At 34.0% G+C, this 26,710-nt stretch overlaps 1 protein-coding gene, 1 long non-coding RNA gene and 1 pseudogene across 2 annotated transcripts; 1 reads left to right on the top strand and 2 right to left on the bottom strand.

Moving 5' to 3' along the window:
• Positions 1–2,738: 2,738 nt before the first annotated feature.
• Positions 2,739–4,060, bottom strand: LOC126722721 (beta-D-glucosyl crocetin beta-1,6-glucosyltransferase-like; annotated as a pseudogene).
• Positions 4,061–12,770: 8,710 nt separating this feature from the next.
• Positions 12,771–13,674, bottom strand: LOC126723935 (uncharacterized). Its single transcript, XR_007654519.1, has 2 exons — positions 13,597–13,674; positions 12,771–13,425 (listed from the first exon to the last, which is right to left on the bottom strand). It is a non-coding gene; the product is annotated as an uncharacterized LOC126723935 (long non-coding RNA).
• Positions 13,675–14,512: 838 nt separating this feature from the next.
• On the top strand, positions 14,513–25,523 carry LOC126723934 (ATP synthase subunit O, mitochondrial). Its single transcript, XM_050427957.1, has 6 exons — positions 14,513–14,704; positions 21,323–21,373; positions 22,317–22,560; positions 23,552–23,664; positions 24,939–25,025; positions 25,118–25,523. Exons 1-6 carry the CDS (start codon positions 14,597–14,599, stop codon positions 25,244–25,246), a joined length of 732 nt encoding a protein of 243 aa, XP_050283914.1. The 5' UTR covers positions 14,513–14,596; the 3' UTR covers positions 25,247–25,523.
• The last annotated feature ends 1,187 nt before the right edge of the window (positions 25,524–26,710 follow it).

Raw genomic sequence — 26,710 nt, 5'->3', positions numbered from 1 at the left:
TGATGGTGGTATGCACGTGAGAATCTTCTTTGCTTGCTAGAGATGTTTTGTTTGATGCCAAGAACGAAGTTTGGCTCTGATACCATGTTAAATATTAGCATTGATACACCATGTTAATATTTCTCTAACAATCACCATGTGCAACTTGATCATTAAAATTGTTCAATGGTGAATCAAAACCGGGTTAGAGTAGCTATGTATATACTTGTGTTTATGAATAAAGGAATGGTTTTATTTAGGGTCCTCAACATATAACATCGGTTTTTCTTGGTGCAGGTGCCCATTTGCAATCAGTAACAGTCACATGGCTTTTCCACGTCTTATTAATAATATTTTGTCAAAAAAAAAAACCTTTCCACCTTGTTTAACTAATCTTATTTTCGATTGCAGGTCTATCCGAACTAGAACATGGCAAGTGAATGTAAGACGCATCTGGCGAGAAGCAAATTTTTTGTGCAGACAGATTGGCAAAGCAGGGAGCTTCTCAAAGGGATAGAGAGATCTTTTATGATACATGACCTACATATTTGCTAACCTGTCTTTTTTTTGGATTCAATGGGATTCGACACAGCCCGCGCGTGCAAGTCGATAATGAAGTTGATGTTTTGTAATTTACCTGTTTTTTGTGGTCTGCAATATACTAGTCTGTATTTGGTGGTAGTATGATTGTAAGGCTGTCATCCATTTCTGTTGTTTTAGCCAGTTGCTAACTTGACTGTGATGGTTTGCTCTGTATCTAGGTGATGGTTTATCTGTGATTCTGTATTTCCTTTTTGTCAAAAAAGACTAAGCTAGGGGGAAAAATGAAGAATATATATATATATATATATATATATATATATATATATATAATATAAGTAGAGTTACATACGATGTAGAATTTAAATCCTATTGGAATTAAGATTTCTAATCAATTTGTTTGTTGCTATCTCATAAATTCCATAAAAAGTGAAGAAAAAAAAAAAAAAAGGTCATATGAAGAGAAAGAAAAAAGAAAATATTTTTTTAATGGAAAAATGGAAACTTTTCTTTTATAACCCAAAAAAAAAAAAAAAAAAAAAACAAACAAACAAACAAACAATCAAACAAACAAACGTTTTTTTTAGAAGAACAAACATTTATTATATATAGAGACTTTTTTTTTGGGAAAAGAAAGAGAAAGTGTTTACTTTAAACTCAAATATTTATTACCTTATTTGCAATTTTTTTTTTTAACTTTATCCAAAAACATTTTTGTTATAACAGTATGAACAATAATTATCTAAAAAAAAAAAGTCTCATGTGAAATTTAAATTAAAAAAAAAAAAGGAATAGATGAAGATTGTTGCTATTTTTTGTTTTTTAAAATTAAAAAAAAAAAAAAAAGATTAGATGAAGAGTTTGAATTGTAATCAAATTAAAAAATTTTATCAATTTATAAGTTATAAATTTTAATAATAAAAGGATTAGATGAAGAGTTTGAATTATAATCAAATTTAGATTTTTATCAATTTAGAAATTATAGGAGAAGAAAATAAATACAAGAAAATTTTATTTTTTTTTTAAAAGTTTAAAAAAAAATTCTACAATTTAGTACAATCACTTGTCACAACTACAATTTCTAAACCCAACTTTCATTCTATAGTAGTATATGATTTATTTACATACGCCAAAATTTAAGGATCAAGCTTAGGTTTATAGTTTCTCAAAAAAAAAAAAGCTTAGTTTAGTAACACTTGACTAACATTTACCCACTTTTAAAAATATGTCACGTTTTACCGATGCACTTACCAAAACCAATTCCAAAATTTAAGCAGTAACATGGCACAGACACATTACTCAAACCTTCAGCGATTTTAAGACTCTCTCTCTCTCTCACAAAACCAAAAGGAATCAGGGAAATTAGGGTTTAATCGCAGAAATGGCAATGGCTGGACGAATCAGATCGACTCTCCCTCTCTTCACAAAGGCTCTCCGCTCCGATTCCCTCTCAGCTCACCGATCCGCGCTCGCTCTCACCGACTCTCAGGTGCTTTCTTCATCTCTAAACCAAAACGCTCTCGTATTTTGCTAATTTGCTCTGGTTTTGATTTGGTTACGCGCTTGTTTGGTTTCTGAGAAAATCGGAGGAAAGTTGTGAAATTTAATTGGAGGTGAGAGAAGCCGAAGCAATCCTTGTGTGTGAATCATTCCGTGAAGGACTACGTGATCTTTGGGTTTCTAATCTCTCTCATCTGCTTCATTTTTGGAAATCTTAGCCCAAGTGACCACAATCTCTCTCTATATCCCCACACTTGCACAGAGATGCTCTATGCAATTTTTGAATTTGTATGCTTTCTCTCTCGATTTCATTTCTGAAAATATGTGGGTATTGTGATTCTTATTTAAGCTTGTAGTTGAGCTTCGGCTGGGCATATGGGTATTGTTTTTCTTCGTTCTTGTTCTTGTTACCGTTCTGACTGTGTGGGCTCCATCACTTTATCAAAAAAATTGAGTTTGAATCATGAAAACTGAGAAATGAGAACTGAGTTTTGAGTTAGATCAAATCAAATAGGCCTTAAATATTCAGATTTTTTTTTTCAAGGCAAAACACACACACACACACACATATATATATGTATATATAAAAGACAAACTAGAGATGAAGCAACAAAAGAACCCACTTTTTTGATACAGAATAAAAATAAAAATAAAAATAAAATTGAGTACTATGTACAAAGTTGAGCCAGCTTTTTTTATTGTTTGTGTGCTGCGACTTCCTACCATTGCTTATTCTTTTTGCTGCAAAGTCGCAGTAGCTCCTGCACCACTTCATCAATCTCTTCATCTCCCTTATTTTCCATGTTCTCCTTCAATTCTTTTGCCTTCCTCTTTGGAGTTTTCTCCACAAGTACCTTCCTGATCACCTTTGCCACCTCTTCTCTTTCAAGCCTCCCATTCGTGTCTCTCTTCACTTCTACACCTGCACCTAACGCCTCCACCAGCCTAGCATTCACTGGCTGATCAAGATGCATGGGCATGGCTATAATTGGAACCCCAAACTTCATGCTCTCCATCACAGAACTCCATCCACAATGACTCACAAACCCACCAATGCTAGAGTGCTTTAAAATCGTTTTTTGTGGTGCCCATCCCTCCACAACCATTCCCCTATCTCCAATGCTATCAAGAAAACCTTTTGGAAGTGCCATTTGAAGATTGACTTTCTCACCTTGAGGGAATCTCACTACCCATATGAAGTTTACCATGCTGAGCTCTACCCCATAAGCTATCTCTTGCATTTCCTCCTTTGACAAAAAATACTTGCTGCCAAATGAAACAAACACAGCTGATGATGGTTCCTTGCCATTTAGCCACTCTATGATTTCCTTTTTCTCATCTTTTTCAACGGGGTCTTGAACAAGTGGACCAACCGGCACAATCTTCTTCTTCACTAAAACAGAGAGATAATCAATATACTCGCCTCGATTTCTCGAAAAGTTTTGATCAAAATGATTTCAGAAGATTGTTGGAAGCATTCTAGTATTCAATCCCCATCGTTAGTATCATTTGCGAACTTACGAACCTCATAATCCCGAAGATAAATTTCTGGAGAAGGATATTCAACACCAAGGTTGTAGGCAAGGTGCATAAAAAAAGATGTCATTGAAGCACTCAGGGCCAAGAACTCAGTGGCTGGAATATTTTGTGACTGAGCTAGTGACGGTGCCAATATCTGAAGAAAATCATAAATAACCAAATCAGGCTTTAATTGCTTTACAATGGTGGTGATGTTTGGGCTAGCCATGTCCATGGCCTTTTTGAGTGTGGGCATGAGATGGGGTGGCAAGCCATTGGTTGTGTGGTAGTGTGGTGGAAGCTCGGGTAAGGATGGAAGATGGAGTTCTACAAGTTCTATTGACAGTGAATCCTTTTCAGATAGTTGTTGTTTGATGGGGCCAAGGTTTATAGGTGTAGTACAAAAATAAATATGAAAGTTTCTAGTTGTTAGCTTCTTGGCTAGCTCTAGGAAGGGTGATATATGGCCATGAGCTAACCATGGGAGCATTAAGACACTAATAGTGTTGTGTGTAGCTTCCATTCTCAATTTCCTGCTCTTTGGGGGGCTATTGCTTTTGGCTTTGTCTGGGGACAGATACTATATATAATACGAGCTGGTAATCAAATAAAATTTCATTACCAATTGAGTTCCTGTGAGATCAATTGATAAAATTTTTGGTAATCAAATAAAATATATGGGTTTTTCTTTTTTGTTAAAATAATTTACACCAAAAATTAGTTGATATCTTAGAGTTTGTTTAGAATCTGCTTATTTTGTTGAAACTGGAAACTTTTTATTGAAAGTACTGTAAATGAAAGTAAAAGTTAGCTGAAGTAGTATAGTGTGACTCATAAATAGTAGTAAAAATAATAGTAAAAATAAGTTAAATAGTAAAATAAGCTAATTTTTTAATTTGGAGTCATACGCACACTTAACTTGATAATAAGAACCTAAATAGATGTTATAAGTTAAAATTCTAATGTATTTTAAAAAGAAATAAATAAACAAAAACAAAAATAGAGAGGAAGAAGAAGAAAGGTAAGACCGGTAATACAAAAGTTAGAAACATTAACTCTGGTCTAAGGGCATCACCAACAGTTTTTTCATATTTTTGTACTATTTGAACAGTAAACAATGATATTTACCTTTTAGTTACCTACTTTTTCAAATTCGTCTTCCAATAAATTATCTATCCTTTTTCTATCTCATTTAAATATTATTTTCTTTTTCATTATTTATTCTTTTTTTAACAACTATATTTTTTAATGAGAAATGTTATATTCACAGCATTTTTCACAATATTTTCACAACAAAATTTATGAGGAAAGTTGTTATTAGTTTTAATTTTAACCCACCACTGGAATTATTTTTTTGCTTACCAATATTAACTAATAACAATCTGTTATATAAAATTTATTGTGAAAATATTATGATAGCGTTTCTCAATTAGAATTTATTTTTTATTTTTCATTTTATTTTTCTTTTCTTTCATCTCACTTTCATCCATACATTTCTTTTCTTTTCTTTTCTTTTCTTTTTTCTCCTCTACATATATGTCCATTATCTCTATCCCCCTTTTTTTATTTTCTTTTTCTCGTTCATTCAAGAACATTCCAACGAGCTCTCATTCTCTCTTTTTTTCCCCAGCTCTCTCTTTTCTTTTCTTTTTCTTTTTTTTTTTAACTTGATTCAAGAACATTCACTAGCTCTCTTTGCAATAAGAGAAAAAAAAGAAAAGAAAAGAGGTATAGAGAGAAAGAACAAGAGAGATGGGTCACTGTGCCATCGCCCATCTTCGTCCCCACGCAATGTAGTCTAGATGGGTCAGATGACTTCTGTCTTCTATCTTTTATTTTTGGATTAATTTTAAAATTGTGTTTTTGAGTTTGTATTCTGATAATCTGATTATGCTTGATTTTAGAGATGTTTGAGAAAAAGATTGTTATGTTTGTAGCTGTGAGAGAAGAGAAAGAATTTTTTTTTTTTATTGAGATGTATGAATTTTTTAAGTAAAAAAATTCATTTGGAGTTGCTACAGTGCTTCTCTAGATAGAGAAGCACTGTAGCAATTTCAAAAAATATTTGGAAAAATTTTGCATTTAAAAAATCTGTTGGAGTGTGAACAGTAGAGTTTTCTCTTCAAAAAATAAATATAGCTAATCTATTGGAAATGCTCTAAACTAAACTAAAATAAGGGTGTAGAAAAGGAATCAAGTTTAAACGTCACTCGTGATACCTAACCAGTAATAAGAAACACAAAACTTACGTAAGTGCTTGCATAAGTAATATAAGTGATGTTGATACTTATTTTCGCGACACATTTTCTACAAGCTCGAATCAACCAAGCCCGACTTCATTGTGAGCCCAATTCATGTATTATATTTTATTTTATTCTTTTAAACATGACCTAAGCTCATGTGACTTATGTGAGAAATTGAGGATGTGCGGTTTAGAGAGTATGGGTTGGTACCTTTCGGACCTTTTGCATGAACCTAGCCCATGCGTGCTACCAAGTGGGTAAGGGACACTGGTAGTACCTCAAGCTCATAGAAGAGGTCTTGTATCCAAAATTTCCACTCCAAAATAGTTTTTATGCTCTGGGTGACATGTGGCCTAAAGTTTCTACCCTAACCCACTTTACCTTTAAAACATAGTTGGTTCCCATTGGCCAACTCTATCTACTAGGCCTCACTTAGGTGAGTCTTCCAATGATCTGAAATGTTTGACCAAAGGCAACCAATTAGAGCAAACCCCATTTATTTCCAAAATTATGTAAAAAGCTTACAAAACTCTTCCTTAAACAAAAAATCGTAGGAGATAAAAACATCTTCCACTACTCAGAAACCAGTAATTAGCAACACCCCAAACTCTATATAAAACTCTCTTTTCAATTCAAAAATGAACTAACCGCGTTCTACCCGCATACCTGAAACTTCAGAGTAAAAACCCATCAACATTCTCATGATTCTGAACCTTAGGGGTGGAAATATGGGTACGGGGGAACTTGCTCTCTTCCTCACAACCTCTTAATTTCCTCTTCTTGGTAATTGTGGGTCGAAGTTTTAGACCTGTTGAACCACATATTCCCCATAGAGCCGAAACTTGAGAGCCAAAACCCACTAAGTTAGGAAACATTCTCACAATTCTGAACCTTAGGGGTGAAAATATGGGTACAGGGGAACCTTCTCTCTTTTTCTCACAACTTTTCTCAATTTCTTCTTTTCGGTGACTGTGGGTCGAAGTTTCAGACTTGTCATGTTTTTATGCTTTTTCAGCACTTTTGTTATTAGCATTTTGATTCTCTCTTGTCAAAGCACCATTAGCCTTTGTTTTCTATACATTGTGAATTTTGGGCTTGATTCTCCACAAATAAACACTTCTAAAGAACCCAATGGGATATTTGGGTCATTTTTACATTTTCGGCCCTTGTCGCAAAAACGTCCCAGACAAGTGACAAAAAATTAAAGAAAGAAAATTTTAAATTGAACTTTTGACCTTTATTTTTCAATTTAAAATATTGTAAATATTGTCGTCATTGGACCTTTATTATATATGATATATACAAAGTAACCATATCTCATTAGAATATAAAAAAAGCCACGTAAATACAATTAAATCTTACAAGATCGAATTATTATTATTTTGTTGGACAAAATATCCAAATTTAACTTGGTTATATTACCAAAATTTTTTAATAAAATTTCAACATATGACGCCTATTCCATGATGTAATTCAGGGGTAGACCCAAGTGAGGACCCAAGGGCTTGGGCCGTCCCTAGGCCAATTTTTTTTTTTTTTTTTTTTATAGTTATTATATATTTTTATTTTTGTAGTTGGATCTCTTTCCAAAACTAAGACCATTTTACCCCAATCAAACTAATTAGCCTAATCCAAATAGCAACTATTAAACCCAAAAATTTAACAAAACAATAAAAACATTTACAATGGTGATTGTATTTTAGCAAAAAAAAAAAACTATTTTACCACCAAAAAACCAAAAAATCATGTGCTATTAGAGAAATTAAAACTAATTTTTTTACAACTACAGTAAACTGGTATAAATACCAGCTAACTATAACAAGTTGTTAAAAATAATATGCAATATTTTATTAAGATTATATTTTTTCCTTCAATTAAAAAACTCAAATTCTCTATCTTCATTTATTACTTTAATGAGTTGTTTATATTATTTTAAATGAAGTGATAAAAGAAATAGAACATTTGATATTATGTCTATTGTAAAGTAGAGTGGTAAAGTAGATAAAATAGTTTTTTGAGTTGTTAAAAACTAAAATTTTTAGCACCACTACTGTGAATGATCTAATTTCAAAAAAAAAAAAAAATCATAGCCAACCTAGTATTTAAAAAAAAAATTATTTTGTTTTTGTCTTTGTTGATAGACGATTGCATCTTAATATATATAGAAACAACGATTTTGTATATTTATAATTTTTTAATACTATATAGATATCTATTTGGTGTTTTTTTTTTTTTTTTTTTTTTTTTTTTTTTTTTTTTTTACTCTTTATACTCTGGTCCCCACTAGCTTGAAATCTTGAATTTGTCCCTGATGTAATTAACCATATATTTCTTATTCAACAATAAAAAACTTTTCTAATTAAGTCAACTGGAACTGATATGTTATAGTACCAAATTTAAACTAACTAGCTAGCAACCCGTATAATGTACAGAAATGATCAATAAAACATAATTTTATCTCTCTTTTCTAATTGGCATATAAATATGAAAATTTGTTAATTATAATAGTCATAAATAGTTATTTATTTTAATTATGTTTGTATATGAAATTTTATAATTTTATAAATTATAATAAAGTGAGCACATTTTATCTTCTTATTGTAAGTTGTAGCCAAATTTTGTCCTCAAAATTACCTTCCTTTGATATATATATATATATATATATATATATATATATAAAAGAGATAACTAGAGATACAACCTACATTTGGAACTTAGCTAGTTTAGAGCATTGACAACCTATTTGCAAAATTTTATCTAACTTTTCTAGCAAAAAACCACTTTTTAATTTCTTATTTTTAATCTCAATTATCCATTTTTCAAATACATGCTACACCTCATTCTTCATTTTCCTATAGATTCATTCAAAATATTTTATCTATATATTAGGGAACAGAAAGAGTGGAGAGATAGAAATTTAGAAAAAAAAAAAAAAAAAAAAAGTTGGAAAAAGTTCTACAAAACGTTACATTGCTCTTCGAGGCTTTTTTTTTTTTTTTTTTTTTTTTTTCAATCTATATTATTAATAACAAGATTCTCGATTTGGATTTCAACTTTTTACTTATTAAAACACTCTTATCTTTTAGTTAAATAATTTTAAATTAAAAAACACGTATTGGTTAAAAGAGTAATTTACTATTCTTAAGTTTTAGGCTTTTTCTTTTATTTTCTCAATTTTACCTAAAACTTAGGACACTATCTTAATTTTAACGTTACCTTAACTCTTTCTTAAAAAAAAAAAAAAAAAAAAAAAAAAAAAAAAAAAAAAACTTGGTTATTTATATATCACTTTTAAACATTACAACACTAAACAAAAAACAAATAAATAAAAAAAAATAGTATTATTCCATGAGCAAAGTGTGTGTTATGAGTCTAGTTATATATACATTTATTTTGGCAACGTGCTTAAGCTTGTTGAGTAGTGACCATAACAATGACATACACAGGATGTTGATTTTCGACTATCAGGTGTGTGGAACTGCTTACAAGAGCTAGCCAGAGTGTCTTCAACACTTGGGGGCCTGACACACCAAGACCTTCGAGATTGACTGACGTTGCACCTCATGTGGAACTTTCATCCACAACAACATCTGCATAATTTGAGGTTCAATCGTTCCCGGAGCTGCCCACTGGTATATTATTTTAGGATTTTTATTAATGTGTTCTTTTTTTCTTTTTGCAGATTGACATCTCCGTAGGTATATATGGTATTATTTTTTTGTTTGTTAGAGATATATATTAGACATATATTAGCCCAATGTAATAGGCCCAAGCCCAGTCCTACTTGTACTAGTAGTCTAAGGTTTAGTCGCCTATATATACTCATGTTAGGATTCATTGTAATACAGGTTATTATACTACACTCTTATATAATAAAGATGTAGCCATTAAAGGATTCTGCCGTGGATGTAGGCCGACAAGGCTAAACCATGTAACCTTCGTATTCTCGGTGTTCCTATTTTATGCTTCCCCTTCCAACTTTCTGGTTCCTGTTGATATCTCTGGTGTTCTTCCGCTGCCCTCGCCTTCATCCAGTAGTCATTGTCAAAAGCGAGTCACCGTCGTCACGCCCACAGCTCCTAAAACATATCAATATACAGACCATTCAATCTTTCTCTCTCACTTTATATTATTAACATTATTGATTAGGTTAGAATTTCATGCTATTATCATAAAGAATCACTCACCTAAATGCTTCTATTCATATTTCATGGTCTCTTTAATTAGTGGAAATTTCTAAAATGTGTAGTGAAATTTGAAATTAATATTTTTGTATATATATATATATATATATATATATATAACCTTTAGCATTATATCATACCCGATTTCTAATAATAATAATAATATTATTATTATTACAACAAAGAAAAGGATCAAACTCCTTTTCTTTATTGTTGCATTCCATGTCCACCAAAGGATGATTTGTACAGCACAAATTCAAATGTACTTTGATAGTGTCACATAAAACATCCAACTCCATAACTCGTCCATATGTCTCGTCCAAGGAAAGACAAGCTATGACAAACCACAGGCGAAGTGATCGTTCCAAGCGTCCTAGCTAACCTTGTCCGTCTTCGGACGGACGAGATCCTATGAGAATCTTACCCATCATCATTCGGGCAAAGGGCAAGCCGTCCAAGATGATCTCGTCCGTCTTTAATAAAAGATGGACGAGTTCATCATGGAACGGCCCATCCCACCTAGGTAACTTCCATAGCGGTTATGGAAGTTACCTCCAATTCTTCGGAGTCCTCGACATTGGGAACGGTTATTAAACAGATAACCGTTCTCTACACACTATATAAGAATTCTCCGATGAAGGGTAAGGCATTCAGTCAATTTTATTTAAAGAAAATACTCCTTCCTTACAGAGAGAAAAAAGTAACTAACTTCATCATCAGAGGACTTTTGGCCGGTCCCCACCGGTCTCCTCTAATCCAATGTTTTTGTTTTATAGGAAATAGCCCAAAGATCATCATCGTTCGAGACTCGTCAACCTACTGATATTCAAGGAACTATCATACTTCATTAACTTTGAGCTGTTGCCTAACTCACACTCTAAGAGTGTGTTTAAATACCGCTTATTTTGCTAAAAACTGAAAACACTGTAGTAAAATAATTTTTAAATATGTGAATAGTACTGTAAGACCCATTTTTAATGAAAGTTTTTGTGAAAAAGAGGTTTGTGAGTCAAGTTTGTGTAGAAAAAGAGGTTTGAGTCAAGTTTGTGTGAAAAAAGAGGTTTGTGAGTCTCGTGAACAGTGTATGAGATCCACTGAAAAGCTGAGGAAATAATCAGTATCAAAACGTACAATAAGCCTGCAAATTCATCACAATTAACACTTGTAAAAGTATTAGCAATAGTAGAAGTCTAAAGAAGTGCCACAACCCATAAAAATATTAGTACCGGTAGAGGCATAAGAGGTGCCAGTTATGTGATAATATAGATATCTGGTTGGTTAAAATAAAAAGTAAATGGGTGTACGACTGTAAGTGCAACTATCCCAAAATAATTGCAATTTACCCCCAATTTTGTCAAGCCTATTGCATTGTTGTAACTTGTAACTTGTAAATAAAAATGAATCTGGCAATTTAATAGATCCACTTGGGTTATAATCATTAATTTGTTGTGGAATTGACCCAATACACAAGTCAATTAGAAATAATAATAATAATAATAAGGTGTCGTTTTTAATTTTATGAATTCTTGTCTGTTTGGCTAGAACTATCAAGCTCCGTTTTTAGTTTTTATGTGCAGTTTTTTAAAATCACATTTTAAAAAAATAATAATTTCTCAATTTTTCAAAGTACAAGTATACTTTATCATTTTATCAACAAATATATATATATATATATAAATATATAATATACACACTTTAGCATATTTTTGACAAAAAACTAAATAAGTTGTTTCCAAATAAAAACTAGTCTAGGACTACAATTCTAATAGAATTTAGACATTGTTAGTTGAGTGTCCATCTTAAGACTCATTGACATGGCATTCACAGCGGTGATAATGTGATGGATCATTGATCCGAGACAAAAACAAGTAAAAAGAGAAAAAGGTAAAAGTAAAATTGACAGAGTTTAATGAATTTGTTCTTGTTTACTTAATTCACTATGTTAGCATAGGACTCAAATGACCACTTTCTAAGAATATACCTTATTTAAAAACTTGTTATGATAAAAGAATTCAATGTAAAGAAAAAAAAAATGAATAAATGACTAAAGAAAAAAAGAGAATGGAGTATTCTTGTTCCTTTTAAGTTCCTATTAGGATTTTTAGGAGTAGAGGGGGCGATCACTGTGGCTTACCTACCTAGTTGTGACCATAGTGGCACCCTACTTGCTCTCGAGCGAGACCCTATACTCCCGGTCTGTGAGAAACTTACTTATTATTTTTTGAACCGTTTAAGATGAAGATGAGATTTAAAGAGTACCAATACACAACTAGTGTTGAGGCTTGAACCCAAGTCCTGAAACTTGCTAGCTAGCCCGGTATCTTACCAACTAGGGCACCCGAATGTCTTACATTGTATTTATTCCTATCTAGTTTAGTAAAGTAATTTATTGGCAAAAACCACATTTTCAGGTGATTTCCACTTTGGTTCCTAGATTTTATTTTTACTGTTTTTAGTCCTTATTTAGAACAATGTCATCAATTTTAGTCCTTTTTCTAATGCCCTAATGGCAAAGTCCTAGGTGGCAGACGGAACTATTAAAATAATAATAAAATTTTTTATTTTTGCATTACAAAATGCCACGCTAACATCTAAATTAAAAAAAAAATTATTAATTTTAACTAAATTAAAAAATTAAAAACCAAAAATCACATTAATTAAGATCTAAGTGTGTCTTGAAAAAGAATAACAAAAACACAAACCCATAAATTAAAAAAAAATAATAATAAAAAAAAAACCAACAAACAACCATTCAACACCAAATTCTCCAGCAAATCACTAATCCACATGATTTTCACAAAGTCCATAATTGAATAACTAATTTGCCATACAACACCGAATTCTCCAACAAATCAAACCCATAAACTCAATAAACAAACCAATCTCCAACAAATCCATAAACCTATATTTTCTTAGGAAACAAACACCAAAAACCCAAAAAAATAAGCTCAAATACAAATTCATAAATCCCAAAGCCCCCATTTTCTCAAACCCAACAAAATCATCAAAGACCCATAACAAGCCACACCCAAAATCTCCATTCCTTTTCTTGTTCTTCTTCCCTAGATCCACCACCACTAAACCCAAATCCATCACAACCAAACCCTAAAACCATTTCAACCATAGCTCAGATATATTAACCATCAAATAACCCAAACCCTCACACCATCACAGATTGAAGAAGGGAGATTGAGTGGGTGAGTCCAAGAAAAGTAGAGACTAGAGATGGAGGGAGAGAGCAAGTATACCACCTTGATGGTGGCTTGTGGCAGTGAACGTCGAGGAAGGAGAGCGATTGACTATGGTGGATTCATCATCATCAAGGGTGCTGTTGTTGATGAAAGAGAGAGCCTGGCCAATTTGGTCCTTCTTGGCTGGGGCCTCGTCAGATCTCTCTATCTCATGGTCAAATCCCATGGATGAACCCCATGGCTGAGACATATGGCCACACCCATCAGTTGCTGATATTTGAATATAAACAAAAGATCACAAATTCAAAATTTGAAAAGAAACAAGCACCGAGAGAGATAGAAAGAGAGAGTCATTGATCTAAAAAGAAAGAAGAAAAACAAAGATACAAACACAAATAGAGCATGCAATGAATCTTGAAAGAACAAAGAAAAAGAAGTAACCCTAAGGCCCCTTGTGTCAAACTTGTACTTTGCCTATTAGAAAGAGGCAAAGGTATCAGCAGAGTTAAGCTTTTAGTGCTCACTTCTTTCTAACTTAATTCTGACTTTTTTGGGTTTTAATTTTTAATGATAAAGAAAAAGGGAGAAAAAAAGAAGAAGAAGAGAAAATGTTTTAATTTTCTCTACCCGTTGTGTTGGTTATATTTTAATTTTTTGGGTTCGTGTTTTTTGTTTGTTTTCTAAGAAAAAGAAAAAGAGAAAATCTTAAATAAAGGAAAATGTTCTTTTTGTTCTTAAATTTGAGTTTGTGTTCTTTTTGTTCTTGTTCAAGACACACTTAGATCTCAATTCATGTGATTTTTGGTTTTTAATTCTGTTTTTATTTTTGGGTCATGCTAACGAGTGCCCTAAGGGTACTCATTAATAATCCATTTCAGGAAAGTTTTGACATTACTTTTATGGGAAATAAAAAAAACTGTCAAAACATTAATTGTTTTTTTTTCCCATAAAAACTTTCTTTAACTGAATTCTTAACCAGTGCCCCAAGGGTACTCATTAGCATTTCCCTTCATTTTTTTTTATTTAGTTAAAATTAATAATTTTATTTATTTATTTTTTTAGAAAGACTTTTTTTTTTAATTTAGATGTTGAAGTGACATTTTTTAGTGTCAAAATAAAATTTATTATTATTATTTTAATAGTTTCATTTGCCACTTAGGACTTTGCGGTTAGGGCACTGACGGAAAGGACTAAAATGGATAGCATTTTTCTAAATAAGGACTAAAAGAGGTAAAAATAAAATCTAGAAACCAAAGTGAGAATCGACTAAAAATGTAGGACCGAAAATGTAGTTATCGCCTAATTTATTTACACACACGTGTGAAGATTTAAACAATGACATAGCACAGACACACTACTCATCCTTCAGTGATTTTAAGACTCTCTCTCTCTCACTCACAAAACCAAAAGGAATCAGAGAAATTAGGGTTTAATCGCAGAAATGGCAATGGCTGGACGAATCAGATCGACTCTCCCTCTCTTCACAAAGGCTCTCCGCTCCGATTCCCTCTCAGCTCACCGATCTGCGCTCGCTCTCGCCGACTCTCAGGTGTTTTCTCATTTCTAAACCAAAACGGTCTCGTTTTGCTAATTTTCTCTGGTTTTGATTTGGTTACGCGCTTGTTTGGTTTCCGAGAAAATCGGAGGAAAGTTGTGAAATTTTATTGGGGAAATGAATAAAGTTTTGATTTTTCGAAGATAGGATTTGACTTTGAGCTGAGCTGATTATATTGTTATTATTTCGAGAATTTGTAATGTGGTTTTGGTTTGGTCCCTGTTTGGATGTTGAGAAATGTTAGGGAGAGATGAGAGAAATGAAAGTTGGGTGTTTTGCCTTTTGATGTAATTAGAGAAATAGGTTTTTTTATTTTATTTTTTTAATGATTTTTTGGGGTGGTTGAATGGTGAAATGAAGCTAAGATTTAATGATTTTGTTATTGATGAGAATAGAAAAATTAGGCGATTGTTATATTGATTGACTAATTTTAGTTTTTGATTTGATTGGCTATTTTTAGTTTAATGCATAAAAAATTTGGATGTTCTGTGTTTTGATGTAATCAGAGAAATGGTAAAATTTTATTTTTTTGGGGGGTTGTTTGAAATGGGGAAATGGAGCTAAGTTTAAGTGAATTTGTATTGATGAGGATTGATAAATTAGGGGATTGTTGTATTGTGTGTTGTGGTTTTAGAGTTAGATTATTGGTTGAATTCTTTGAAGGATTTGTAATGGAGAAACTGCGGTTTACTGTGTTTGGTTATGGAGAAAGTGACGGCGAAGATTACAGAAATGAAAGTTGGGTGTTTTGCCTTTTGATGTAATTAGCGAAATGTCGTTTTTTATTGTTTGGGGGTATTTGAATAATGAAATGAAGCTAAGGTTTATTGAATTTGTTATTGATGAGAATAAAAAAACTAGGCGATTGTTATATTGATTATTATTTATAGTTTTTGTTTTTGTTTTTGTTTTTGATTGGCTACTTTTGGTTTAATGAATAAAATTTGGATTTTTTGCCTTTTGATGTAATCAGAGAAATGGTAAATTTTTATTTTTTGGGGGGTTGGTTGAAATGGTGAAATGGAGCTAAGTTTTAATGAATTTGTTATTGATGAGAATTGATAAATTAGGCAATTGTTATATTGTGTGTTTGTGGTTTCAGAAATAGATTAGTGGTTTAATTCTTTGAAGTATTTGTAATGGAGAAACTGCAGTTTACTGTGTTTCGTTATAGAGAAAGTAAAGGAAACGATAAGAGAAATGAAATTTGTATGTATTGCTTTTGAAGTTTAAGGTTCTGAAAGATGGGGGAAATTTAGTTTGACTGGTAAGATAATGGTATTAGAATAGGTGCTAAGCGGGTTTTAAAAAAAAAAAAAAAAATTAAATTAAATTCTAAGGTCTTTAGCAAAGGAATTTATGATTGAAGAAGTTGAATTCTTCTCTTTTCTGACATTATCTGAATTGTTATGTTTCTTTGGATCAGTAAGTAAAGTTAGCCCGAGACAGGGAGTATACTAAGGACACTCATTAATAATCTGACCAGAAAATCTAGGAGATCTACCTCTGACCCAACACCATAACCCTCTGAATTGCTATGTTGACTTCTCGGTTTCTGAATATGTCAAATATCAATATGAAAGCATATTTTTTTTTTTTTGATAATTAAGAAGAAATATTATTGATAAAAGAATAGCAAGAGAAACACAAAGAGTTCACGGTAGTGAACAAAGGAAAAGAAGAAACAAAAAGACAGAAGCAACCCCTAATCTATTCTAATAGATGAAAGAAAATCCAAAAGGGTAAGGGGGAACGGGGAAGATAAGAGATGTTGGCTGCCTTGTAAGAGTAAGGGGTTCACGGTCAGTGCTTATTACCATCTTCTAGTTGGCCATAGTGAGCAGTTTTTCCCTTGGAAAAGCATTTGGAAGCAAAAGATTCCCTCTAGAGTGGCTTTCTTTGTATGGACAGCAGCATTGGGGAAATGCTTGACAATTGATAACTTAAGGAAAAGAAAGGTTTGCATTGTGGATTGGTGTTATATGTGCAAGTGTAATAGTGAATCTATTGACCATCTTTTCCTTCATTGCTCGGTTGCTTCGGAGTTGTGGGATATGGTTTTTGGGTTATTTGGAGTTTACTGGGTTATGCCATTTTCTGTTGTTGGGCTTTTGGCTTGCTGGCAAGGTCGTTTTGGCCGCCATCTTAATGGAGATATTTGGATGGTTGTTCCTCATTGTTTGATGTGGTGTATTTGGAAGGAGAGAAATAGTAGGTGTTTTGAAGACAATGAGCGTTCCATGCCCGATCTCAAGCTTCTTTTCTTTAGAACCTTACTTGATTGGTTCTCTATGTGGAGAAACCATCAGTTTTCTTCTATTTTGGATTTTCTTGATTTTTGTAATGTTCGTTTTTGATTTGTTCTCCCCTGTATACCCCCGGTGTACTTGGGTGTCTTTCTCTTTTTGATATCAATGAATTTTTATTACTTATCAAAAAAAAAATCCAAAAGGGTAGAATTATCCGAGTAACCCCAACATCGAGACCAATCAAAGAGGGTCTGCTGGCAAAACTCTAATAACTGAACCACAGTTTTTCCCTTATCCTCAAAAGACCGCCTATTCCGTTCAGTCTAAATAATCCACATTAAACAGCCTGAAACCAAATCCCAAATATCCGAGCTATGCTTCCCAAGCCAATGATACCAGCAAAATAATAAGTCCACAACTGAACCTGGCATGACCCATTCGATCCCAAACAACCGAATCATATACATCTATAAAGAATGAGCTATCAGACAGAAAAGTAACAGGTGATCCACAAATACTGCATTGTTACAACACAAACAACAACGATTCGCCAAAGGGCGACCACGAAGCATAAGGTTATCCAAAGTTAGAATCTGACTATGGGCTGCTGTCCACATAAAAAAAGCCACCTTTTTAGGAACCTTAACTTTCCAAATTCCCTTCCAAGGGAAAGTGGAAGGAGCTGCATTTTGAATCTTATGATAAAAGGACCGAGTATCAAACTTCCCACTGCCATTAAGATCCCAACAAAGTCTGTCACACCCTCCACCCCTTGGAATTCGGGTTTGGATGAAATGAAGAAAGGAGTAAGAAGCTGCCAACTCCCAATCATTGAATTCCCTATGAAACCTTGAACTCCACACTCTGTTATTATCACCCACTGGAGGGCTTAAAACCTCTAAAATGCAAGCCTCCTTATTAGTTGAACACAAAAATAACTCAGGATATAGAATTTTGAGAGGAACATTCCCAATCCACTTATCATGCCAAAAAAGAATACGAGAACCGTCCCCCACCCCAAAAGAGAAATGCTTAGCGAAAGTTTCCCACCCTTCACTAATACTTCGCCATAACCCACAACCTTGAGCCCTACTACAAGCTATAGTGCACCAACCCCCTTTTCCTTCCCCATATTTCAAGGCAATGACCCTACGCCACAAATGCGAGGTTTCATGGCCATACCTCCAAAGCCATTTCCCTAATAAGGCCTGATTAAAAGGCACCAACTTCCGAACTCCCAAACCACCCAACTCACGCGGCAAGCAAACCTTTTCCCAAGCCACCAATGGAAATTTGAAGCACTCAACTGTTGAACCCCATAGGAAGTTCCTTTGAATGCGTTCCAATCTAGTCGCCACAGTTTTAGGGATAGTAAAAAGGGAAAGGTAATAAGTCAGAAGGCTCGAAAGGGTACTCTTCAGCAAGGTGAGTCTACCACCCTTTGACAAATAAAGCCACTTCTAGCTTGAAAGCTTCTTATCCATCCTCTCAAGGATCGGATTCCAAATAGAGGGTGTTTTGTGCAAAGAACCCAAAGGCATACCCAAGTAGATCATAGGCAAACTTCCCACCTTGCATTGAAGGATATTAGCCAAAGACTGAATATTACGCACCTCCCCAATAGGGACAATTTCACTTTTCCCCATATTCACCTTCAAACCAGTAAAAGCTTGAAAACAGGTCAAAATCAGCCTAATAGAAAGAATCTGCTCTCTAGAGGCATCACAGAAAAGAATGGTATCATCAGCAAATAGAAGGTGAGAAACACGGATACCAATAGAATTAACGGGACCCACAAGAAAACCCTGAATGAAACCCCCATTCTCAGTTTTCTTCAAGATACGACTTAAGACCTCCATGATCAAAAGAAAGAGAAGGGGAGACCTCTAGAGCTATCAAAGAAACCAGTAGGAGATCCATTAACTAGAGCTATCAAAGAAACCAGCAGGAGATCCATTAACTAGAACTAAGAATCGAATGGTAGAGACACAAGTCTTAAGCCATCTCCTCCATCTATCCCCAAAGCCCATCCTCTCCAACAGATAAAACAAAGCATCCCAATTCACATGATCATAAGCTTTCTCAATGTCTAACTTACACACCACCCCCGGAGTACCACACTTCAGTCTACTGTCTAAACATTTATTAGCAATAAGCACTGAATCCAAAATCTGTATGCCACCCACAAAAGAATTCTGTGACTCCGAAATAAGTTTATCCAGCACCCGCCTCAATCTGTTAGCTAGAACCTTAGACAACAGCTATACACACTGCCCACTAGGCTGATAGGCCTAAAATCTTTGATATTTAAGGCATTATATTTTTTGGGAATCAGAGATAGGAAAGAAGCATTCAGAGACCGTTCAAACTTTGAGCTCCTATGGAAGTGATCAAAGAATGCCATGACATCTATTTCCACTACACTCCTGCATTTTTGAAAAAAAGCCATAGTGAAACCATCCGGACTTGGGGCTTTATCACCCTCCATCTCATGTAGAACCTTTACCACTTCCTCCTTAGAAAAATCCCTCTCTAATTCTAGCCGCTAATCCTCCTCAATTCTAGCAAACTTTAATCCATCCATAGAAGGGCGCCAAGTATCTGACTCAGTGTACAACTTCTGATAGAAATTGACCACCTTAGACCGCACCTCTTCCTCATCCTCATAGAAGGCACCATCTACCTCTATACCCCGAATATGATTAGTTCTTTTATGAGAGTTTGCAACCCGATGGAAGAAGCGAGTATTATTGTCCCCCTCCTTCACAAATAAAATCCGGGACTTTTGTCTCCAAGAAATCTCCTCTAAAGAGGCAAGATTAGCAATTTCACCTTAAATCTGAATACGATGAGAATGATCCTCCTAAGAAAGACCAGACAAATCCTCCCTAGCATCTAAACCCAGCAATTCAGATAAAAGACATTTCTTCCTAAAGGCCAGATCCACAAACTCCTCCTTATTCCACTTTTTCAAGTCCTCTTTAAGAGCTTTTAATTTACGAGCCAGAATAAAGCTAGGAGAACTCGAAAAGCAATACCCATTCCACCATTGCTGAACCCCCTCTACAAAGCCCTCTTCTTTCAACCACATATTCTCAAACTTAAAGGCACTCCGACCTTTATTAACACTACCCGCCACCACCAAAAGAGGGCAATGACCAGAAACTACACGAGGGAGTACCCTTTGCGACACGTTTCCAAAATGATCTACCCAATCCACCGATGCCAAGGTTCTATCAATTCTTGACCTACAAACTGACCCTGAATCTCTAAACCAAGTAAACGAAGCCCCTTCAAGGGGTAAGTCTACAAGGTAATTAGCCTTAATGAAGTTTGAGAAAGCAAACATAGCCGGACTAAAAGTCTCACAACCAAATCTCTCACTTGGATGTCGGATGGTATTGAAATCCCCAATAACACACCAAGGCGCATTCCACCTGGAGTGCATTCTTGAGAGTTCTTCCCACAGAGCACCTTGCTGACTATCCTCATTAGGCCCATACACTCCTGAACAAGCCCATACAAAATCATCTGCAACCCCCTTCAAAAACACATTAACAGAAAACAGACCAATAGCAGAAATCACTTTTTCAAAAACTCTCTTATACCAAACCAGTAACACCCCCCCTACTGTATTGACTACATCTAGAACAACCCAATCTAGGAACGGACTACCCCAAAGGCTTCAAACAACCAAAGAGTTTAAAGAAGACAGCTTAGTTTCTTGAAAGCAAACTATATCACACTTCCACTCCTTAAGAAGATTTTTACATACCTCACGCTTCTGAGGATTATTTAATCCCCTAACATTCCAAGATAGCACCGTAAATTCACTTGCTTTACTCACTGCATGAAATATCTGAGAATCAGGAATGTATTTAATCATTTTTAATTTTTCAGAATTGGGCAGTGTAACAACTTGTTTTCTTTTATTGTTGCTATTTCTACTCTGAAATCTCCATACGAGACATTACATCATTCATTGACGGCCCATTTTGTTGACCTTTATTATGTATGGTTACATTCTAGAGGTCTCATTTTTTTAATTTAGTTAGGAAAAAAAAAGAGTTATGTTAATGGTTGCCATTAGGAAAATTGTTAATTTTAGGAAAGTTTTGTTCTTTGTTCACTACCGTGAACTCTGTGTATCTTTTATTCTTTTCTATTAATAATATTACTTTCTTACCTATCAAAAAAAAAAAAAAAAAGTTGTTAGGAAGCATCTATGGTAAAATAGTTTTGCAGATTGTTCTTGCTTGATGAATTTGACAGTTCTGCTCAATAAAGATTATGCCTTTGTTTGCTTAATTGTTCTTTCCATTGTTTGTGTTCTGTCTAATTTCTTGTCATTCTTTGCTAGCAGTTCTCAAGGAACTATGCCGCTGCCACTGGGCAAAAGGAGGAGCGGGTTAAGGTAATTGATTTATTAGCCTTTAACAATTTCAGGAATACTTTCTGATATCCTAAGCATATCTTGTCTTTACACAAACATGCACACTCATTAGGTAGAATTTTAAGAAAATAAATATTTTGAAGGACCTCATCCTGGCTCAAAACTATGTTGTAAATTTTCAATTTCTATTTTCTGATTGTATGCTTTACTATTTATTTGTTTGGGGAGATATATGTCAGTCTTATAAATTTGTCTTGCATCAAATGCCAAGAGCCTTGTAGCTCAATTGGCACTTTTTGGTGATCCAACGGAGATGTCTAGGGTTCAAATTCCCCCTCCCCCATTGAAATTGTCCTGCTTCAAACATATTCAAGTTAATTGAAATTGAAAACAGTATAAGCTGCATTATGGTTCTGGATCTATAAAATAATTGCATTTGTACTTGATATCTGGGTTTTCACATGTTTATTGATGTTGGAGCCCAACCATTTATTCTAATTTGGGAATGCTAGCTGGCACGTTAGATTGATGAAGATGTCACTCTTGGCTTGTGCTAAATTGAATTTTTTAAGTATAAACTTGTATGCATATTCAAAAGCAAGTGTATGGTCTTTCTGCTGTCCCTTATTGCAAATGAGCACGTCTCCCCTTTTGGTAAGCAGCCTATCTTGGGTAACCAAGAAAAGTGCCCACCCCCCCTCCTTTATGGTCAGGTGAAAGGTGGCATAAGGTAACCTACAATCATTGTTTTGTCAAAAAAAGAAAAGAAAAAGAGAAGCAAAAGTTTTAGGTTTCCATGCTCCAAATTTCTGCCACAGACGTAAATCAAAAAATGTTGTGGCACACATTTTAATTTGGTTTACACAATTGAAATCTTTTAACTGTTCATGTATTTCACACGTCAAGGGTCTCATCCTGTTGATAACTTGATATTGTTTTATGCTGCCTCTTCATGAAATTGCAGGTGCCTTTAGCTTTGTTCGGGGGATCTGGAAACTATGCGTCTGCATTGTACATTGCAGCAGTAAGAACAAATTCTGTGGACAAGGTTGAGACTGAGCTTCTTGACCTTGTTGAGGCTATTAAGAGAAGTCCTACTTTTGCCCAGTTCACAAGGGACCACTCTGTCCCGGCAAAGACCAGAGTGAAGGCTATCCAGGAAATTGCAGGTGGAGCTAAATTTTCAGAAATTACAAAGAATTTCTTAGGTATGATGAACTGCACTTCATTCTTTGGCAAAGTGAACTTGATTTATCTCTTCTGTTTGTATGAACAATATGTAATTTAGATTTTTGAATTTGATTTATTTTTCTGGTGTAGGCAATTTAAACATGTGAACTTAATTTCTTCATTTTCTTGCGTGGAGTACTTGGTGTGAGAGAAATAGTCACACATTTGAGGATATTTTTGGTCAAACTCATCAAGCTCATTTATCTCTTTTTTCTTTTGCCCTTCTACTATTTGTCTCGTTTTGCATAAAGTAGCTTTTGCAATCTAGATTTCTCTTACCAAAAAAAAAAGGATGGTCTGAGCTTTAGGTTTTTTTCTATTTTGCTGTCTTCTGCCCCAGCCTCAACCCCTCACCTGGAGTTCCTTCTTGTATACTTCCTATATTCTGGAGTCATTTACTGATGCATATCTATTGTTATCTTAATCATCCTATATATAGGGTTCGAACCCCATATTTACTTGCTTTTGTCTGGGAATGCCACCTTATACATCATCATTATTCCAGTGTCATTGATTGGTACATCTAAAAAAGTCATTTACTTGTACAGCCAAAAAAAGAAAGTCTTTTACTTGATACTTCAAGTGAAAGGTTTAATGCAATGGGCTTGTGACTTCTCTGCTGCATATATCTTGTCTTTAGTTACCATTGTTGTTATGGGGGAAAAGGTTGTTGTTGGTGTTCTCTTTATGTGGTTGAGCTTAATAACTTTTATTGATTTTGTGGATATTGTTGATGCATAATTTTAGTGCATATTCTTGCAAGATTCTGACACTGAAATACTATGATGTATGCTGTGTCACTGACCATGGAGAGGTTTATCATATTCAATAGATTATCAATTTTCTTGATTGATTGCTACTCAGGTTTATTTTTATTTAATTTCCTTTTCCTGTTGCTTAATTGCATTCTTTTGGGATAAAAGTCTTTTAATGCTTGTATTTAGTCTAATTCTTTTTAATTTCTTATAGTTGTGTTGGCTGAGAATGGGAGGCTAAGGAACATAGACAGCATTGCCAAGAGATTTGGGGATTTGACCATGGCATATAAGGGAGAAGTCAAAGCTATTGTGACTACCGTCATTGTAAGTTCCTCCCTTGGATGGCAACATTTCTATTACTAGGAGTATATAAAACACTGTTTTATACCTTGCATAATTACCACAAGAAAACTAGCATAATTACCATCGGGTACTTAGCCTTTTTAGCTTCTCTGTTTTCTGCACAAAAAAGAAAAGGGAAGTCCATATGAACTTATTGGCAAAAAAAAAAAAAAAAAAAAAATGAAGAAGAAGAAAGAAAAGAAAAGGGAAGTCCATATGAATCTCAGAATCTTGTAATGCCCTTGTAATGTATGGTATCTGGGGTGGTGATGGTGTTATACCCTTGTGCTGTTTGGTGCTGGGGTGGTGGTGGTGTATCATATTCATAAGGCTGCTGGTCTTTGTTTTATCCCCAATGAGTATTGTTGCTCTGAAAGCCAGGTTCTATAGATAAATGCACAAGATTTTAGTGCATTAGGTAGAGGGCCAATTAAAACAAAGAAGTATGTAAAAATATATGAAATGAACAAAAAATAATGGCGTCTTTGGGGAAAGGGGTGAGAAGGTAAAAATCCATATTCCTTAGAAAGAATTTCAACCCAAAAACAACTATAACAAAAACAACCAAGCCTTGGTTCCAAAATTTTGGGTCGGTTATGGATTCTCAATAGACTAATTAGAATTGGCTACATGTATTCTTTTTCTGTCATTCTATTATATTTGAAGTCATACTTTCAGTTTGTGATACTTCCTTAATTGACATGTTATTTTCTACTACTACTTATGTTATTGTAAGTCTTACTGCTTTTTTCGTTCCTTTGACTTAAATCTACTCACTCTTCCTCACTAGTACTTTAATTCCTCCTTTGCACATAACCAAACAATCTCAGGTGCCCGTCCCCCATCTTTTCATCAATAAGGATTGTCGTCATCTTTAAGCGATCCATTTATATTAAAGTGACTAAATTTAACATTGGCTGTCAACGCACACCCTTATTCCATTTTTTAGGTTTGTAACCAGCTGTGAACAAAATATATGCCACTAAGCACAAACATAGTCCAAAAAGCCAACAAAAAAGTGTGTTCATTTGAAGCCCATAAAAAAGTTAAATGTAAATCAACATTTAAAGTACCACTTTGTAGGTTTTAAAGAAAGAACAGATGGTTCAGCTAGTTTTCATGCGCATCTAGTTTACCAATAATCAAATATGTTGGTTACCCATGACTTATATGGGTCTATTTGATAGTCATATACATCGTTTAGTTTTAAGAATTGTGCATTCTGTTCTAATTGTTGTTATTTTTCTTCCGTCCAGGCCCTTCCACCAGAAGAGGAGAAAGAACTTAAAGAAACACTTCAAGATATTATTGGACGGGGGAAGAAGGTTAAGGTCGAACAAAAGGTATGTTGCATATCCTCCATGATGTTTTGTTATTTTCATGCACTAATTCTTTTAGAATTGAAGCAATAACTATTCTTTTTTACGTCTGTCAGATCGATCCCAGCATACTTGGTGGGCTTGTGGTTGAATTTGGGCAAAAGGTCTTTGATATGTCCATCAAGACCAGAGCACGCCAGATGGAAAGGTTCTTGAGGGAGCCAGCAAACCTTGGCAACCTGTAAAAGGTGTTTAACATGAATTTCCTCAGATGTTTAAAGGACAAGATTTTTTTTCCTATTTGATTTTGGTGCTTATAAACTCACTCACCTATGGTTGAATGCCATCCTTTGCAAATAAGAAGCTACTTCTTCACATCTGTTCACAGCAATTGATTGTACAACTCTCTTTGAATGGGTTTGTGTGCATTTTTACTCGGAAACTTTAAGGTCATACCTACTCAATATCTCTGTTCGGATATTGTTCAAATATTTAATGATAAGAGGCACATTTTTATTGCAAGTTGTAGATTCTTCTAAAGAACCCCCGGTTTCTCTGTACTGCCTCATAATCATGAGATACATTGCATGATTTTTGAGTAGCTTCAAAGCCCGTTTCTCAGCATATTGGTTGGTACCAATCAGTGAACCCCAAATCAAGATCTATTTTACTAAATTTCCACTGCATTTTATTTTATAGGACTTGAGCCAGTATTCTTTAGCAAAAGTAAAACTAATTGACCACTGCAATACTCTGAAATTTAACATGGGGATCTTGTTTTAGTTAGATATAAGCTTCATAGCATTCAAGATGAAAAAATAAATTTGATGATGTGATGCAGCTCTCATGGCTACATATGTTGTGTGGCTTGCAATTATTATAAGTTGATGAAAATTACAAGGCTACTAAAAATGTTAATGGAATTGTAAGTTTTACAAAATTTGGGAGTGGTCTAAACTTGTTGGGAGTTTGTGTAGGTGATACATAAAAACCATAAAAAAAAAATTGGATCTTGATGATAATGAGTACTAAGAGTAAGAGTGCATGCTAAGAAATATAAATATTCAATTATGAAGTGTAAGGTACACTTTTCAAAAAGAAAAACATATTTGTTAATTTATTGGTTTGTATGTACAGTTTCATAGTTGAACAGTTGCGCACTGTTTGATTTATCTTTTTGACAAATATTAGAAATACAATTGAATGGAATATTAAAAATTTAAACTTCTCTTGTATATGATATACAAATAACCAGGTACTTTCTGTTTTTGTTTTTCCAATAATAATAATAAAAAAACCATATGATTTAGTCTCTAAACCTCATGTCTCTCAGTCATACTCTACTAACATATGGGAACTGATAAACATTCACTATCTATGAGAGTTGATAATTAAACATTCATATACATTGTTGGGAAACTGCTAAACATTCTGTACAAATAACCAAGCTCTAGAAAATGCAAAGTGTAAATTGGGTATATAATTTAGGATTGTAAAGTGTAATTTTCTCTTCTAAAAGTGGTTGTCCACTGGACGGGTTTGTGTCCAACCCGAACTCAATCTGAAATTTTCAGTGAATAAAAACAAAACCTAAAACCGACCCAAAATTCTTGTTGGATCAGCCAATTCAAGTCTTATTGAGTTTCGAGTTCTGTCACTAGAGCCAATACCAGGCTAGATCTAGTCTGATCAGTCAATATTTGGCCGAT

This window comes from Quercus robur, chromosome 4 (assembly GCF_932294415.1).
Source record: "Quercus robur chromosome 4, dhQueRobu3.1, whole genome shotgun sequence".
Taxonomy (NCBI): Eukaryota; Viridiplantae; Streptophyta; class Magnoliopsida; order Fagales; family Fagaceae; genus Quercus; species Quercus robur.
Note: the sequence above shows the minus strand (reverse complement) of the source record. Positions and strands in the feature narration are given on the sequence as shown.

What these genes read in the sequence shown, in the direction of transcription:
- LOC126723934 (XM_050427957.1), top strand. Translation starts at nt 14,597, where the DNA reads ATGGCAATGGCTGGACGAATCAGATCGACTCTCCCTCTCTTCACAAAG. An exon ending in TCGCTCTCGCCGACTCTCAG is followed by an intron (nt 14,705 to 21,322) that starts GTGTTTTCTCAT and finishes CTTTGCTAGCAG; the next exon opens with TTCTCAAGGAACTATGCCGC. An exon ending in AGGTTAAGGTCGAACAAAAG is followed by an intron (nt 25,026 to 25,117) that starts GTATGTTGCATA and finishes TACGTCTGTCAG; the next exon opens with ATCGATCCCAGCATACTTGG.